This window comes from Saccopteryx bilineata, chromosome 6 (assembly GCF_036850765.1).
Source record: "Saccopteryx bilineata isolate mSacBil1 chromosome 6, mSacBil1_pri_phased_curated, whole genome shotgun sequence".
In the NCBI taxonomy this organism is placed as follows: domain Eukaryota; kingdom Metazoa; phylum Chordata; class Mammalia; order Chiroptera; family Emballonuridae; genus Saccopteryx; species Saccopteryx bilineata.
In genome coordinates this window covers 29,884,505-29,902,464 of record NC_089495.1, presented here as the reverse complement: position 1 = coordinate 29,902,464, position 17,960 = coordinate 29,884,505, and the positions used below count along the sequence as shown (strand labels likewise).

Here is a 17,960-nt window from a genome sequence, read left to right as displayed (position 1 = left end):
GGATCCCAGTCAGAGCGTATGTGGGTGTCTGTCTCATTATCTCCCCTCTTCTCTCTCTCTCTCTCTCTCTCTCTCTCTCACACACACACACACAAAATACCTAAAGTTGTCTACAGTCACCCTCCCGTATCACGGTTCACTTTTCGTGGTCTCGCTGTATCGTGGATTTTTAAATTATATATATCTAATTTTGTATTGTGGATTTTTCACTATATTGTGGAATTTTGTGGTATATAGGTAGTTAATTAATTTTATATATTAATTATTTTAATTATTTTTGTGGTAAAAGAAGCAACATAAGTGTGGGAAAGGTTAATAGTGTGGGAAAGGTTTATAAGAGTGTGGGGAAGGTTTGTAAAGCCTTAAAATATATATAAATAATAAAATAAATATAATGTCACTACTTTGCAGATTTTCACCTGTGGGGGGGGGTTCTGGAACCTAACCCCTAAGATAAACAAGGGACCACTGTATTCCAAATTGCTTATTGGGTACATATTTTGGTCACCATGAATGGCATATTTCTTTGTCTATAATGCTCTTGTCTTTCAAGATGTGTTGACATTTTTATCTGTGTGGGAGGGTACTTTACCAAAGAAAGATGACTAGAGTTCTCTTACTATGACATGAGTGAAGGGAGAGACTATTCAAACCAGAAACTACTTTTTTTGTTTTACAGAAAATTATGTGATAACATGTTTATTTTTTAGTGATATTCATCATCTGGACTTAGACAAATAGAATTTTTTTTATATACTCTTGTACATTTTGGAATTCCTCCTGGTGACTTAAAAATTTGTGTGGTAATGGTTAAGATCATTAGCTGCAATCAAGGCCATATGAAATTCAAGCAAATTATAATCGTAAGCTATCTTTATAAGGCAATGATACCTATTTTTTATTTGCTTCTTTTTGAAGGGAATTGGTAACAAAACGGAAATTAGTGTCAGGGGACAAGACAGATTAATAATTTCTACACCAAATCAGAGAAATGAAAAGGCAACGCAGAATGTATCATCTCCTGAAGCAACATCTGGTTCTGCAGGTCAGTATGAATGAAGAGTATATTGATCCATTTTGAGGTCCTGGTCTGCTCTGCTATATATAACATGGTAGCTACGTTCCTAAGAAACTTTTGGTTATCAAAATCTATATTTTAAAAATCAAAATATAAACACAATTATTTCAATAGGAAAGAATGGTTTAGGGGCTTATAGTAACAGAGCTTTTGGTAACAGTTATTTTTCCTATAAGAATTTAAATAATAGCAGGGTTTCATATTTAAAAGAGTACAGTTACCCAATCTACATATGTCTGAGTAAATGCACCATTTGATTATTTCTCTTTGCCTGAGAATAACAGCTTTACTTTTCCAGTACTTTTAACACATTCGTTATTCCCTATTAGAAACATATTGGCAAGTGCCCTGGTTCTTTTTATTATTCTTAATTGTTGTAGATCAGGAGTAGTCAACCTTTTTATACCTACTGCCCACTTTTGTATCTCTGTTAGTAGTAAAATTTTCTAACCGCCCACCGGTTCCATAGTAATGGTGATTTATAAAGTAGGGAAGTAACTTTACTTTATAAAATTTATAAAGCAGAGTTACAGCAAGTTAAAGCATATAATAATAATTACTTACCAAGTACTTTATGTCAGATTTTCGCTAAGTTTGGCGGAATACATCTTTATAAAACGATTTACTATAGTTAAATCTATCTTTTTATTTATACTTTGGTTGCTCCGCTACCGCCCACCATGAAAGCTGGAACGCCCACTAGTGGGTGGTAGGGACCAGGTTGACTACCACTGTTGTAGATGTTAGTAGCTGAGGGCATAGGGCCCAGCCCTCCAATTATCACCTGTCCTTTGATGAGCAGATACCACTGAAAATCAAGCTATATTATTTTTACTTATAGGGAAAATGCCTCTGTTCAGTAAGATTGTGCCTTTGTTGGAATAGTGAAATAGTTAAGAGACTGACTTACTAAGGATCTTGTAGTTTAACTGAGTGTCTGATGGGTTTGGTTTAACAGTAATAACAGTATTACTGCTTCATACAGCCATCAAGAAAACAGTATTAAGCTAGGTTGGCCATTTGGAATCTTAGTTGAGGAGAAAGAAGTTTGTTATACTTTGTTCTTCAAAAAATTTTTGGGCCTGACCTGGCGGTTGCACAGTGGGAATGTCAGACTGGGGCCCAGAGGTCCCAGGCTTGAGCACATGCTCATCTGTCTTGAGCACAGGGTCTCTGGCTTGAGCTCAGAGGTTGCTGGCTTGAAGGCCAAGGTCACTGGCTTGACCTCCAAGGTCGCTGGCTTGAGCAGGGGTCACTGGCTCACCTGGAGTTTCCCAGTCAAGAGACAAACGAGAAAGCAATCAATGAACAGCTAAGGTGCTAAACAAAGAATTGATGCTTCTCATCTCTCTCCCTTCCTGTCTGTCTGTCCCTCTCTCTGTCCCTTTGTCTCCGTCACCAAAAAAACCCCAAAATAAAAATAAAACATAGAAATGGTGTGGGGGCTGCAGGACAGGGAGAAGTGGTGGCAGAGGAGAGGGGCATATCCGGAATATTATACAATATGCTTTTACCCAAAATTGAGTTGGGAAAGGAATCCACATTAAAGTAAGGAGGGAGTAGCAAAGTCCAGAACCAGATTTGCAGCTGGTGTGTTAGCAGCAAATCAGTACCAGAATGTTGCTGGACCTGGGTTCAGCAACCACCCCGGTACTTGAGTTCGGCAAACAAAGAATTCAGAGCCAAGGAACGCAAATTGTAAGAGAAAGTTTATTTAGAAAGTCATAGAGGTCCAGCTGGGCTGCCTAAGCTCCTGAAACGAGTTATAGTGGCAAAAGAAGGGCCCTTGGAGCTTAGGAAGAAAGGCAGAGAGAATGTGCCTGGAGGAAGGAGAGGAGGAAAGGCTATGGTGTTTTCCAGAGAAGTCGGGGGAGAGAGGGTTGGGGAAAGGCTTAGACCTACTCAGGAAAGAGAAGGAGCATGAGCTGGATCCTCCCTCTTGAGAGTTTTTATCTTTAGGATCTTAGGGGAGGGAGGCCCCAGGGAAGAATCTCAATAGAATGTGCACTAGCTTTTCAGGTGTTTGTCCTTTTAGGGTCATGGTATCCACTGATTGGTTGGTGCCAAGAGGTCATCATTAGTCATTGCATCTGGTCCTAATGTCAGCCATGGCATCCCTCAGTCTGGTTATGCTGCTTTTTTGGCCCTGGAGCTGAAGCACATCTGAGGCCTAAATGTCATTTCTGGTTTGACCAAATCTCTGACTCTGTGGTCAGAAGACCTGTGGCTCTGCCTCCAAGATCATTTGATGCAGGCCAGCACCTCATTGTCCTGAGGGCTTCCTGTTTAAGGGAATGGTCTTGCAAGGGCTTGTATGAAGTTTTATGAGGCTATTCTCCCGCCCCCTTGCCAGGGTAGAAAGGGTCAGTGGAGGGTCTGAACCACATGACTAGCAGTATACTAATGGAGGAAAGGTCACCCTGTAGGTGAGGTCCCACCCTACAGTATTTCTCACTACGCTTTGCTGTTGCTAGGTACCCAGGGCTTTCCTCCATGGTGACCTTCCAGTACCTATCCATCCTTGCTCTGATATACCTATCAGAATACTGTATTAAAAAATTATAATGTTGAAGGAATGAATAAATGGGCTTAGATTTTGCATTAATTAACCATAACTGAAAAGGTTTGTTTCCTTCCTTGAATATTGAAACAATATTTTTTGGAGAGGAAAAAAAAAAAAGAATCTTTTGGCCTCAGCTCTCTATTATCAGTTTTGTTATTTTTTTTACACTAAATTGTTAGTAATTTTCTGAATTTAAATGTGATTCTTAGACTAGGAGGGTCTTTATTTAAACATCTATATTCTCCCAACTATGGAGAAATATAAATTCTTCATATAATATTAAACTAATCTTAAATATTATACTTTTATTTTTAGTGGAGCCGGGGGGGTTTTCCTTCTCAGCTACTGAATATTTTATTTTCATTGTAAGATTTAAGTTCTGCTATGAACCTTTTCTCTTTACTTTTTTTTTTTAAGTGAAAAGTAAAGCGGGATGTTACAATTCTTTATATCTGGAAAACGCCTAGTTTCTTCCTTAGGCAAGCACATATCTATAATTAGGTTGTAAATTAATGTTGGGACCTTAACATAGGAGTGTTCTAAAGCTTCGACCTTCTTAAATCTGGTTATCAGCTGTGGTTGATAAGCCTATTTTGTCATTTTAGGTGAACATTTTGCTTCTTGTGAAAATAACTTCAGTGCAGGCATACCTCGTTTTATGGTGCTTTACAGATGTTGGGTTTTTTCCAAATTGAAGGCAAAACCATCCTCCAGCAAAAAGATTGCAACTTGCCTTACTTTGGTGGTTTAGAACTGAACCTGCAGTATCTCCGAGGTTTAGTAGTTGGAAGTCAGAAAAGAGATTTGATTTTCCTTCAGAAACTAGTTACATCATCATCTTACCTGGTGTTAACTACGCAGGAAGAATTCATGAAGCTTTTCATTGTAAATTTAGGGGATACATAGAGTGTGTGGCACTGTTGAATTTCTGAGGTTTACAGAATTGTATTTGCATTTATACTGAAGTGTGGAAAAGAAAGGCTCTTAACATGAATAATTTTTGGCAAAATTTACTTGTCTGTAAAACAAAGAGACTTTTAGCAGAACTTACTTTTTCTGAAAAGACTCCCTATTCCTGGCCTTGAGGCTGGTTTCCCAGGGTGGAGAAGCAGATGGGCACTTCTTCTGTGTGTACCACATTTATTGTGGGTACATCAATAAATGTACCCTGATTTATTGATGTCACCCCATTAAAATAATTTATTTATTAAAAAAAAAGAAAGCAATCAATGAACAACTAAGGTATTGCAACGCGCAACGAAAAACTAATGATTGATGCTTCTCATCACTCTGTTCTTGTCTGTCTGTCCCTGTCTATCCCTCTCTCTGACTCTCTGTCTCTGTAAAAAAAAAAAGAAAAGAAAAATAAAATATTAAGGAGTCTTTAATTACACCAGCTGAGTGACTGCACGGAGGCTGAAGCCTTTCAAATCAATGCGGCCCTGACTATAGTTTGGAATTAGGTTTAATAGGCAGAATTACATACTGATTGAGGAATGGGGAGGAGAGAAAGTGGTTTGGTGGTGATGAACCTTCCATTCTAAATGACAGCTTTGCAGGATAGAGTGATCTTGGTTGTAGGTCCTTCCTTTTCATCACTTTGAATATTTCTTCCTGCTCCCTTATGGCCTGCAGTCTCTGTTGAGAAATCAGCTGACAGTCTTATAGGAGCTCCTTTGTAGGTAACTGCTGCTTTTCCCTTGCTGATTTTATTTTTTATTTTTTATCTTTTGTATTTTTCCGAAGTTAGAAGCAGGGAGGCAGTCAGACTCCCGCATACACCAGACTGGGATCCACTTGCGTGCCCATCATGGGGTGATGCTCTGCCCATCTGGAGCATTGCTCTGTTGTGGTTGGAGCCATTCTAGCACTTGAGGTGGAGAGCATGGAGCCATCCTCAGCGTCCGGGCCAACTTTGCTCCAGTGGAGCCTTGGCTGCGGGAAGGGAAGAAAGAAATAGAGAAGAAGGAGAGGGGGAAGGGTGGAGAAGCAGATGGGTACTTCTCCTGTGTGCCCTGACCAGGAATCAAACCTGGGACTTCCACACGCTGGGCCAACGCTCTTCTGTAGAGTCAACCGGCCAGGGTTTTCCTTGATGCTTTTAAAATTAATTCTCTCTTTGGCCTGACAGTGGTGGCACAGTGGATAGAGCATTGACCTAGGATCCTGGTCGGCAAACTGCAGCTCGTGAGCCACATGCAGCTCTTTGGCCCCTTGAGTGTGGCTCTTTCTTTTTTCTTTTTTCTTTTTTTTGTATCTTTCTGAAGCTGGAAACGGGGAGAGACAGCCAGACATACTCCCGCATGCGCCCAACCGGGATCCACCCGGCACGCCCACCAGGGGGCGACGCTCTGCCCACCAGGGGGCGATGCTCTGCCCACCAGGGGGCGTCGCTCTGTTGCGACCAGAGCCACTCTAGCGCCTGGGGAAGAGGCCAAGGAGCCATCCCCACGCCCAGGCCATCTTTGCTCCAATGGAGCCTCGGCTGCGGGAGGGGAAGAGAGAGACAGAGAGGAAGGAGAGGGGGAGGGGTGGAGAGGCAGATGGCCGCCTCTCCTGTGTGCCCTGGCCAGGAATCGAACCTGGGACTTCTGCACGCCAGGCCGACACTCTACCACTGAGCCAACCGGCCAGGGCTGAGTGTGGCTCTTTCACAAAATACCACATGCAGGCGCTACCTCGATAAGGAATCTACCTACCTATATAGTTTAAGTTTTAAAAATTTGGCTCTCAAAAGAAATTTCAATTGTTGTACTGTTGATATTTGGCTCTGTGACTAATGAGTTTGCCAACCACTGACTTCAGATTCCAAAGTCCCAGGTTCAAGACCCCAACGTTGCCAGCTTGAGCACGGGCTCATCCAGTTTTATTGCAGGCTCAGCAGCTTAAGTGTAGGGTTGCTGGCTTGAGCCCAAAGGTCACTTGCTTAAAGCTCAAGGTCACTGGCTCGACTGGAGCACCCCAGCAACCCCCCACCCCCCGCGTCAAGGCACATATGAGACTAAAAGTGTCACAACTATGAGCTGATGCTTCTAACCTTTCTCTCAAAAAAAAATTCTCACCTGACCAGGCGGTAGCACAGTGGATAGAGCATCGGACTGGGATGCAGAGGTCGCCAGCTTGAGCGCGGGCTCATCTGGTTTGAGCAAAACTCACCAGCTTGGACCCAAGGTTGCTGGCTCGAGCAAGGGGTTACTCAGTCTGCTGAAGGCCCTCGGTCAAGGCACATAAGAGAAAGCAGTCAATGAACAACTGAGGTGTCGCAACGAAAAACTAATGATTGATGCTTCTCATTTCTCTGTTCCTGGCTGTCTGTTTCTATCTCTCTCTCTGTCTCTGTTTAAAAAAAAAATTCTCTCTTTGTCTTTAACCTTTTTCATTTTAATTATCATGTGTCTTGGTGTGGGCTTCTTTAGATTTATCTTCTTTACTCTTTGGATTCATCTTGTTTGGGACTCTGTGCTTCCTGAACTTGTATGTCTATTTACTTCACTAGATTAGGGAAGTTTTCTATTTTTTCAAATAGGCTTTCAATTTCTTTCTTTCCTCCTTTGGGCACCTCCATAGTGTGAATGTTTATATGCCTGAAGTTGTTCTAGAGGCTTTTTACACTATCTTCATTTATTTTGGATTATTTTTTTAATTTTGATGTTTCAGTTCAGTGTATTTTGCATCCTTAGATGGGGGTCTTTAACCTGAAATTTTGTGTAAGTCAAAACACACCCTAGCCTAAGTCACTTACCTATCCTAACACAATTGTAAAATCATAATCTAGAACATAAACACACAACTAAGCCACAGAAAAAGGAAAAGGACATAAATGTACTGTATACTGTACTGTAGTAACAGAAAAAATGAGTATAAAAAAAATCCCTTACTTTTATTCCTGTGGTTGGCTTGCACACTAGAAGGCGTTTCATCTCGAGAAGCAGCTGATGTAGAGGGTACAGGATCTGTTGCAGGCCTCTCTACCTTCTTAAAGAATTATTCCAGCCTAGTCTGGAAGATTGATGACTTCTTCTCTTCCAAAATCTGCCTATAGCATTGCAAGGCATCCATAACAGCTCTGTAGACCCTACTGAATCTGTCATCGCTGGGGTCCTCAGCCTGAAATTTTGCCAACCCATCCTCTATCACAGAAAAACCTTCTGCCAAATTCTTAGTAGTAAATCTCTTGGGTTCTGGGGCTTCTATCACTTCCTCTTCAGTCAGCTGCTTCTCCAGCTGAATGAGGTCCTCAGTAGACAACTCCTCTCCATGCGATGCCAGTAGCTCTGTGACATCTGCCATGATGGCTTTCCTCTTTTTCAAAGCACTACTATATGAACACTTTGACTTTCGTTTAGGAGCCATGATAAGGGCCAAAAAGTTGCTAAATAAAGCGACACAAACAACACTTGCATCTTTAACAGTCCAAAATGGCTTAGGTAAGCGTACTGGAGAACTCCAAACCATCACTCATATGCTGCGTTACTACTGCGTATTGTTCCTCCATATGCAGCCAAACTAGTTCGCCCGCATAGGCCCTAAGTATGACACTAATGGTATAATCCAAAACACTCACATCTCAATTTTTTTAAGTTTTTATGGGAGTGATTGTCATAAACTCAAAACATCGTATGTTTAGACTGTCATAACCTGAGGACCTCCTGTATTCCTGAATTGATTCTTGCCTGGATCTACTCTACTGTTGATTCCCCGTGTAAATTATTCTTCATTTCAGTTAGTGTCTCCCTCATTTCTGGCTGGTTCTTTTTTATGGTTTCTATGTCCTTTTTTTATACTTAATATTTCTTTGTTGAAGTTCTCACTAAGTTCCTTAAACAACCTTGTAACCAGTGTTTTGAACTTTGTATCTGGTAGTTTGCTCACCTCTAATTCATTTAGTTCTTTTTCTGGATATTTTTCTTGTTCTTTCATTTAGGACATGTTTCTTTGTCTCTGCTTTTTAGTTGTTTCCCTGTGTTTGTTCGTATGTGTTAGGTAGAGCTGCTGTGTCTCCTAGACTTGGTAGAGTGGTCTTGTGTAGGAGGTGTCCTGTAGGTCCCAGTAGCACAGCCTCCCTAGTCACCTGAGCTGGGTGCTCCAGGTGTGCCCTTTGGTGGGCTATATGTACTCTCCTGTTGTAGCTGAGCCTTGATTGCTGTTGGCATCACTGGGAGGAATTGAGCTAACTAGCCAGGGCCAATTCTACTACATTTAAAACCACTGAGGACTTCTTCACTGGTAGGTACTTAAATATTGATGATTATAAGGAAGTATGGATTCTTGGGATACTCAGGTGTTAATGAGGTTAGGATATCTGTTGTTTAGGTAACATTTTCATCAGTGTAAAGAGAAGAGTGAGAATAAAGAATGGAACTAGCACCTTCATTTGTGGCTCCTCTGCTAGAAATGATTAACCACAGCTCAGAAACACTATATTTAATCAAACAACCTACTCCTTCCCCAAAACAGAAGGAATGGGATCATTTGTTTTGGCCTTGAACTAAGGTGAGGAAATCTATTTACACACATAGACAAGAACAGTGAAACCAAATAATATACAGGTGATCTGAAGTCTTTAATGAAGTGGTTTGTAATTTGCCTGATTTTATAGAAGGTCTTATAAGCTTTTTATATTAAATTTCTATAATAAATGAAAGATGATTATTATTAGGAAAGATCATTGAGATTGTCCAAGCACTGAAAAGATAGAAACAGCTTCACTGAAAGCATTCCTTCTCAGGGTCACAGAATAAAATCATTCCTGACTTAGTGTTCTTTCAAGTTGTGGTCTTCAATCTAAGTTTTATCCTTTCCAAAATGGGGTCCATGTGAGTTTCTTTCTGTTAAGTTTTAAATAATTCTACTGTTTAAAAATCTTTATAGTTTCTTGTTTTCCTATTAAATGTGAAAGCATTTGATAATATGCTTCAACTAGTTTTTGATGACTATTTTTGAGTTACAATAAGTCCCTTGAGCCTGACCAGTGGTGGCACAGTGGCTAGAGTGTTGACCTGGGACACTCAGGTCCCAGGTTCAAAACCCTGAAGTCACCAGCTTGATTGAGCACAGGCTCACAGCTTGAGCGCAGGGTTGCCGGCTTGAGCGTGGGATCATAGACATGACTCCATGGTTGCTGGCTTGAGCCCAAGGTCACTGGCTTGAGCAACGGGTCACTGACTCAACTGGAGCCCCTAGTCAAGGCACATATGAGAAGTAATCAATGAACAACTAAAGTGCCACAACTATGAGTTGATGCTTCTCATCTCCCTTCCTTTCTATGGGTCTGTCTCTCAAAAAAAAAAGTTTCTTGATATTCAAATTAATGATTTGGTTTTGGTCAACATTTTTGTATACTTCCTGTTTTTTTCTCTTTTGTTGTTAATAGTATAACAACAAAAGCAAAATAATATAGCAACAATAGGAAAACTTCTATAAGTGCACCAAACACAATTAAGCACTTTACATATAGAATTAATTTATTTGTTAAAAATAAAAATATTTACTACCAATTGAATTTTGAATCAGTAATTTCTTATATCAGCTGAGAATAAAGTCATTTTCATCTATTCCCTTAATTCTTTCCTCTCACCAGTTATAGTCACATAAATGTATTTATCTGCTTTCAAGAAGACTAAACTACATCATTATGACTTTATAATTGAAAAAGTCAAGTCCCTCTTTATTTATATAACTTAGGGTCTTTTTTAAAAAACAATTTATTTGTTGATTTTTAGAGAGAGAGGAAGGAAAAGACAGACAGCAACAGTGTTCTGTTTTTGCATGTGCTCTGACCGGGGATTATACCAGCAACCTCTGCATATCAGGACAAGGCTGTAACCAACGGAGCTACCCAGACAGAGCTAACTTAGGGTCTTTTATTAATCCTAGTCTCAGCCTTTACAATTTGATCTTAATAAAAATTTTTATGTGCTCCCAAGTATTTAGTAGCTGGAGAGAGAAGAAAGGAGAGAAAGAAACATCGATTTGTTCTTCCACTTATTTATGCATTCATTAGTCGATTCTTGAATGTGCCCTGACCACAGATTGAACACACAACCTTGGCATATCAGGATGATGCTCTAACTAGCTGAGCGACCCGGCCAGGACAATAGCTTTTTAGTAATTTATAATTAAAAGACCAGCCTGACCTGTGCTGATGCAGTGGATAAAGTGTTGACCTGGAATACTGAGGTAGCCAGTTTGAAACCCTGGCCTTGCCTGGTCAAGGCTCATATGAGAAGCAGCTACTATGAGTTGATGCTTCCTGCTCCTCCACTCCTTTCTTTCTCTCTGTCTTTCTCCTCTCACTAAAATCAGTAAATAACATCTTTAACAAAAAAGGGTGGGGGGATCAAAAGTAATGGATAAGAAACCAGAGAATTGGGTCAAATCTCAATTACATAAATGTCAAGGCGTCCTTAAATGAGTTTTTATCTATTTGTTTATTTGTTTAAATCATCTCTTAGGCTCAACAGAAAAAAAGCAACAGAGAAGATCAATTAGAACTCGCTCTGAATCAGAGAAATCCATGGAGGTTGTGCCAAAGAAGAAGATCAAAAAGGAGCAGGTTGGCTTCCTACATGTAGAGAATTAAAACATTGTATTTGTAAATGTTGTGGCTTATATTGGTATCTTCAAAAAAAAAAAAAGAAAAGAAAACTTTCCCCACACTGGGTTTCCTTTCTGGACTGTCTCACACTTCTGTCCTGGTGAATTCCACAGCCCTATTCTAATCCACCATCCCTGTGATTTTGCTTCAAGCATTTTCACAGAAAATAGTCAGGCTTCCAGAGATGGGAAGCCAGTGGTGCAAGACTCTTAAAGAATTCCTCGCATTTATTTTGAAATTTCTGTTATGAGTAAAGTGATTTCATGTTTTCATGATTTTTATTTGGAACCATCAGTGAGTTCCTTTTTTTAAAAATTTTGATTTTGGTTAAGCTGCTGGTATGTATTGTTTTTGTTTTTTAAACAAATCAATTAACTATAAGAATTATAGTTAAGAAACAGATGATCATAGATGATCTCGTTTTTCTGTTGGTGTCTTAGATTTTTTGGAATGTTATTTTCCCAATGGAATGGCACTCACTGTTACTGGGTTATCAGGTAAACACTGTTCAAATGGGGGGAAAAAGGAGGAGGGGCATTTTGAGTGAAGGATTTTAAATCAGTGTGATTAATGTAGTAATATTCACATTAAATTACCTTTTCAAAGAAACTGTTAGAAATCATTCCCTTTCTTTGAATTCTTTGAATTCACAATCAGAATTTTTCTTAATTTTTTAAACTGCAAGAATATCCATTTTTACAGCTCAGACAGCTGCTATTAAACACAAAGAATTCTGAATGATATTAGTTCCAATAAGCTTTATATTTTTAAAACCACTTAATATGGAAAAGTTTAAAATTCCTTCATAATTTTAAACTTCCAAACTTAAAAGGGGACTTTGTGGGTGCTCTATAGTGTCATCAAGCATGTAAAACAGTTTTCCCAAAAATGTTTAACTAAAATTTCAATGATACATTAATTTGTCATTTATTTATCATAATTAACTTTCATGCTTAGGAAATTATATTCCAAAAAATCTTTCTAAGCTCTTGCAAGCCTATATATAGTATTCATTACCAAAATGAAGTTGTGATTTTTGCCAACTGGTTCCCAAATTTAGTCTGTGACTGGTCAGTTTAAAATTAATAAGCAGAATAAATACAAAATGGGACAAATTGTTAATGCCACTGTGTTATAGTTAGTAGTAAACAATACCAGTGATTGTTTAGAAGATTTTATATTTGTATTACTAATTGTATCTTACAAAAGCGCTTCTGTTGTATGTTTTTTTACCTGTTGTGAAAAAAATAAAATTTTTTTTAAAAAGCTTAGAACATCCTTAAATATTTACAAAATGTGTTTCAACATGCATATTTCACCACATCTTAAAGAAACAAAATTCATTTCATAGCTTAAACAGGAACTCCTCCAAACAGCTTCCTTTCTTTAATTCCAATGATTCAATCCTCAAATTACCACGTGTTTTCCATATACATTGGCAGAATAACTTCTGATCTCGCTCTCCTAATGTAGGATCAAGACACTGTTCATAAGACACTCAAGAAAGTGCTTTTGCAATATCACAAACTTATTTTCTTAAGTTTGTACTAGCAGCAAAAGTATTGAGCTTCCAGCTGTATGGAGCCCTGTAGCACTCTCTACAGAGAGGGTCCTGATTCCCAGCAACTTAGCTGTGAGTGCAGGCGCGGAAGGGTCTTAAAGTGGCGTGAGTTACATTAACCTGAGTATCATAGTAAGTAAAAATTTATCCTAACGTCTTTGGGGCGGGAGGGGTTTATGGCAACATCGGGCTGGTTGCAGAAACAACCCCTCTCCTGCCTCCCAGACACAGGAAAGTATTCTTGTTCTCTTCATCTACCAAGGGAGTGGTGGGAAAAGCCTTTGCTAGAGAGTATGTGGCTGTATGTTGTCACTTGGTATTCAGCACTTGGTAGGCAGCTAGGATTTAAACCCTCCTTGACCTTGAGAAATAGAACTTTACCAGCAGGTGGGACTAAGTTCAGATTTCAGATACATTAATCACTCATCATTACTTAGACCAATGGAGGTATTTTTTCCTCTGTTATTAGAAGTGAAAAAAATTCCTTTTTAATGCTGTGTTTTTCTGTCCAAACAGGTTGAAACAGTTCCGCAGGCTACAGTGAAGACTGGATTACAGAAAGGTGAGTTGCAATGTTGCTATGCATATTCTTGATTAAAACCAATTTTAAAAATTGTTTGTACTTCATGTATTTTTGTTTGTCCTGTAAATCGTTGTTGCTCTTCAGTCAATAATTTGTGTGAAATTGAAGTATTCCCTGGTATGTTTGTTTGTGTGTGTGTGTGTGTGTGTGTGTGTGACTTTTAGAGTTGGTATTACTCTGTATCTCCATGTGAAAACTCTTTATTTGCTTTTTTGTAAATTGGAGAACACCACGTAGACTTGCTACTGTTTCCAACTTTTCTCCATAAAGTTCTGGGGTTTCACTGGTTTATAAAACTAGGGATGTGACGAATCCACTTTTTTTGGTATTCGACTGAATACCGAATAGTAGCTATTAATGTTTATCAAACATGAACTATGACAAATCAGACAAGACAACCTGATTGAAAAAAAATCTTGCCACATTTATTTTTACAGTGCTGTAAAATCTTTTTGTAAATTAAAATGATTCATAGCATATTTATGGCCATTATTAGATGACCTTATGCAATTCTATTTGAGATATGCACAAAGTTTAAGAAACCTTAAACTTATATCTGTATTTTCTGTGTGCAATTTGACTACAGTACAAACTCCTTAGCATGATTCGTGCGTTTTTGGTGAGCTCATTCAGACTGTATTTAATACCTATAGTTTACTCTGGGCAAATTGCATTATTAAAAAAAATAAAAAACACCAGCCTCTCTGCATTCTCGGGGAGAAGTCTGCAGCGATGGTCTCCGTGGAGATCCTCAGCAGAACTGAACAGCCTCTCGGAGGGAACACTGCTTGGCGGAGCTCCAAGAAAAGACATCGCGATCGCTGCGAGATTAGGAGGCCTGATTGCGTTGTGTTTCCACCATTCCACAGGGTCGGCGGACCGGGGAGTGCAGGGCTCTGTCAGATTCAGTGACAGCTCCGTCTCCGCAGCCATCGAGGAAACTGTGGACTGAGATTCCTGTACAATTTCATCCCAGAAACTCCAGACTTGTAGTCTCCATGCAAGATTTCTTTGTCGGCGGCTTGATAAACAGTTTCTTTGTTTCCAATTTTGATTTTGCCAATCATTATTGGCATTTTCCTGCCTGGTTTCTTCTTCAAGACTGAACAATTGCTTTAACACTCAAATTTTTTTTGGTCTGAGCTGGATAGGTACAGCTTAAATCATGGGTCCAGCCTAAAACCACCGTTTAACTTACCCTGATCAATTTCAACATGGACTGTTTTTGGTTTTTGTTTTTAAATAAAGCATCATTAATGCACATCTGCAGGGTTTTGCCAAACAGCCCCAACTGTATACATTACAATCATTAAAAGCTCTTATTTTTCTTAATGTTAGTGCCGTTATCATGGAGAACAGCGTGGCAGCTGTCTTGGACAGTCTGTCGTTTTTCTAGCATTTTCAGAAACTCATCGGAAATGGCGGTACCTGTGTTTCCCCTTCGAAAGCCTCTCAGTACAGCACTCCTGTTCCTCTGTTAAAACTCCTTGTTAATCCAGTGATCTTTTAGGCCAAGGAAATATTTTGTGGTGGTGTTCTGGGTCCATACACCAGCAATGAAGGAGATAGATATGTGTACTTGTGTTTTTTAATCAGCGTTAACATGGGCAGGCACCCTCATTTATAGATGTAAGAAAACATTCAGTGAAAAACTTGTAGACTGGGATGTGATAACGAGGTTCCAGTAATCTGAGCAGTCTAAGGAGACCTCCTCCACCACAGAACATGGCTATATACCAAGTGCTCCTCTCACTCAGCCTGTTGCGGATCTCCATGGCCCCAGCAGACTTGTTTCTCTGTGGTCTCTTCCGGACTGCACACTTCCACCATAGCTTGCTGGGCTGATCTAGATGTCTGTTTGTATATGGAAATTCTGGGGGAAAAGTCCAAAACACAAACTATGGGTTGAAACAGTAACCGTCTCCTTGGTTCCTTGGTATTCACCGTGCCTGATCTGCACATTTCATCGTGGCTGTTTCTGTATAGCCTATACTGCATTAGCCCAAGAGATTGTCGCTTTGTAACTTTTTGCACTATTGTTTTGGCTGGATTTGTATTACACACAGTTTTAAAAAAAAATTCCACACTATTCTCTGCCTTTTTTTTTTTCCATATTTATTTCTTCCCGCACAAATTCCACATAGAGGCCTCTCATCCAGCTCTTCGTGATTTGGCTGCACTTAAACATTGATTGTCTGTTTACAACCCTCAGCAATGTGCCTCCTAAATGGCATGACTTATGTAGATGTGCTGCAGCACTTGTTAATGGTCACAATAAATGACACTTCACCAAGGAAGTCTCAGATGAACAATTATGAACATCCAAAATTTATTTGGGGGGGCAATATTCAACTAAATTGCAAAATTCGGGGGAAAATGGCACTATCCGTGTACGAATCGAATACAAATCAAAGATTTGTCACATCCCTAATAAAAAGATGGAGCTGTCTCTGCGACCATATTTGTAAGCTACACAGTGTGTTGGGTTTTATGTCTTCCCCCTCCAAATTGAATGGTTCTTTGGATTGCTGCAAACAAATCAGCTATCCTGCAGTTTTGATAGAGTTGGTTTTTAGGTTGAAATGTGGGCTCTGTTGACTGAAAATAGCTTTAGAGCAGGAGAACTGAATTAAATGTTTTAATAGAGCAGTTGTAAATTAAATTGGTATCAGGAAAGTCAGAAGCTTATGAAATTTTGACTTGTGACTTCATTGTTACAAAGAGAGCTATGCTTTTTTCACACTACAGATGAGTTTGGGGAAAGAAAATACTCTCCCACCAAAAAATTAAAAGAACAAATTTAAATACTATTTTAGAATTAATTTCGGTGTATTGTGTTAAGGTGCCAGCGAGATTTCAGATTCCTGTAAACCTCTAAAGAAAAGGAGTCGCGCCTCAACTGATGTAGAAATGACTAGTTCAGCATACAGAGACACATCTGACTCCGATTCTAGAGGCCTGAGTGATCTGCAGGTAAATATATTCGAGGGTCTGAACACTGCGCTCTTTTTTTGCTTTGTGAAGCCAAGTAACATACATATTGCTTTACCCAACTGATGTGGGGAGCAATATCAGTTTAAAAACTGGGGATTTTTAAAATATTCATTGTAAAGAAGTCATTCTGGTTATTTTGTAATGAAGAATGTCTTAAATTTTTCTGACCTCTTACATAACAGAAGAAGCATAGAAGCATAGTGGGGTTTTTTTGTTTTTGTTTTTTAATGAGAGTTTCTCTCAAAACAACAGACGTGCTATCCAAGTGTGGAAGGCAGGGAGGGAGGGAGAGAGGGAGGGAAGATATCAAGCTTTAGTTGAGCAATTCTTACTAGGATTTTCATCGTACCTAACTTTGAGGAAATCTTTGTTTTGTTTTCCTTTAAAATGTGCTATGTTTTTCATGTAGGTAGGCTTTGGAAAGCAAGTAGATAGCCCGTCAGCTACTGCTGATGCAGACATTTCTGATGTGCAGTCCGTGGACTCAAGCTTGTCAAGAAGAGGCTTTGGAACGAGTAAGAAGGACACTGTGTGTCAGGTAGGCAAGTGACCTGTCCTGTAGCTTGAAAGAATTGCTGTTATATTCTGTCAATAATATACCTAGCTCCTGTTGGAGAGGGTAGTATCTTTCTAAATTATGATCGTCTTTTTTTCCTTTTTTTTTTTTTTGTTTTTTTCTGAATTTGGAAATGGGGAGGCAGTCAGACAGACAGACTCCCACATGCACCAGACCGGGAGCCACCCGGCACGCCCACCAGAGGGCGATGCTCCGCCCATCTGAGGGCATGGCTCTGTTGCAACCAGAGCCATTCTAGAGCCTGAGGCAGAGGCCACAGAGCCATCCTCAGCGCCCGGGCCATCTTTGCTTCAATGGAGCCTTGGCTGCGGGAGGGGAAGAGAGAGACAGAGAGGAAGGAGAAGGGGAGGGGTGGAGAAGCAGATGGGCGCTTCTCCTGTGTGCCCTGGCTGGGAATCGAACCCAGGACTCCTGCACGCCAGGCCGATGCTCTACCACTGAGCCAACCGGCCAGGGCCATGATAGTCTTTTAAAGCTACAGATCTGTAAGCCATTTTAGGGTCTTCCCTTCCTGAGTTGGAGTATTTACTATTCAAATGCAGGTGTCAGTCTTCATTGTGATATGGTGTTATGCAATGGAAGTAAATGGCAGATGACTAATTTCAAAAATATTTTCTTGAAATTAAGTCAGTGTTAAGTTTTTTTGGGTTTTTTTTTTCAGTGTTGTTTTTAATGTGTATTTACCCTTTTTGAATAACAATGCTTTGCGCTGTGAATAAAAGTTAAAGTATCCAGATTCCAAAGAAGGAATCATAAAAGATTAAGTATGACTTTTAAATTATATACCATATTGGATCTGGAAATATATCACTATCTAGGTCAGAGGTTCTCACAGGGAGGGCCAAGGACCAGCAGCATTGTCAGTATACTTATTGTAAATGCAAATTCCTGCTTCCCACCCCAGACCTACTAAATCAGAAACTATAGGAGAAGGACCCAGAATCTGTGTCTTAACAAACCCTCCAGGTGATGCTGATGCCTGCTCAAGGTTGAGCAGCACTGCTCTT

At 39.7% G+C, this 17,960-nt stretch overlaps 1 protein-coding gene across 7 annotated transcripts in view; it reads left to right on the top strand.

Moving 5' to 3' along the window:
• Positions 1-17,960, top strand: part of NSD3 (nuclear receptor binding SET domain protein 3) — a 149,174-nt gene that overhangs the window by 60,276 nt on the left and 70,938 nt on the right. For 6 of the 7 annotated variants that reach the window (XM_066235549.1, XM_066235550.1, XM_066235544.1 and 3 more), the window contains 5 exons: positions 919-1,045; positions 11,096-11,196; positions 13,316-13,361; positions 16,225-16,355; positions 16,786-16,914. In XM_066235549.1, the coding sequence (XP_066091646.1) occupies positions 919-1,045; positions 11,096-11,196; positions 13,316-13,361; positions 16,225-16,355; positions 16,786-16,914 (534 nt within the window). Of the gene's footprint in view, positions 1-918; positions 1,046-11,095; positions 11,197-13,315; positions 13,362-14,251; positions 15,860-16,224; positions 16,356-16,785; positions 16,915-17,960 lie in introns of those variants that run through there. The other variant, XM_066235551.1, reaches the window with a different exon arrangement.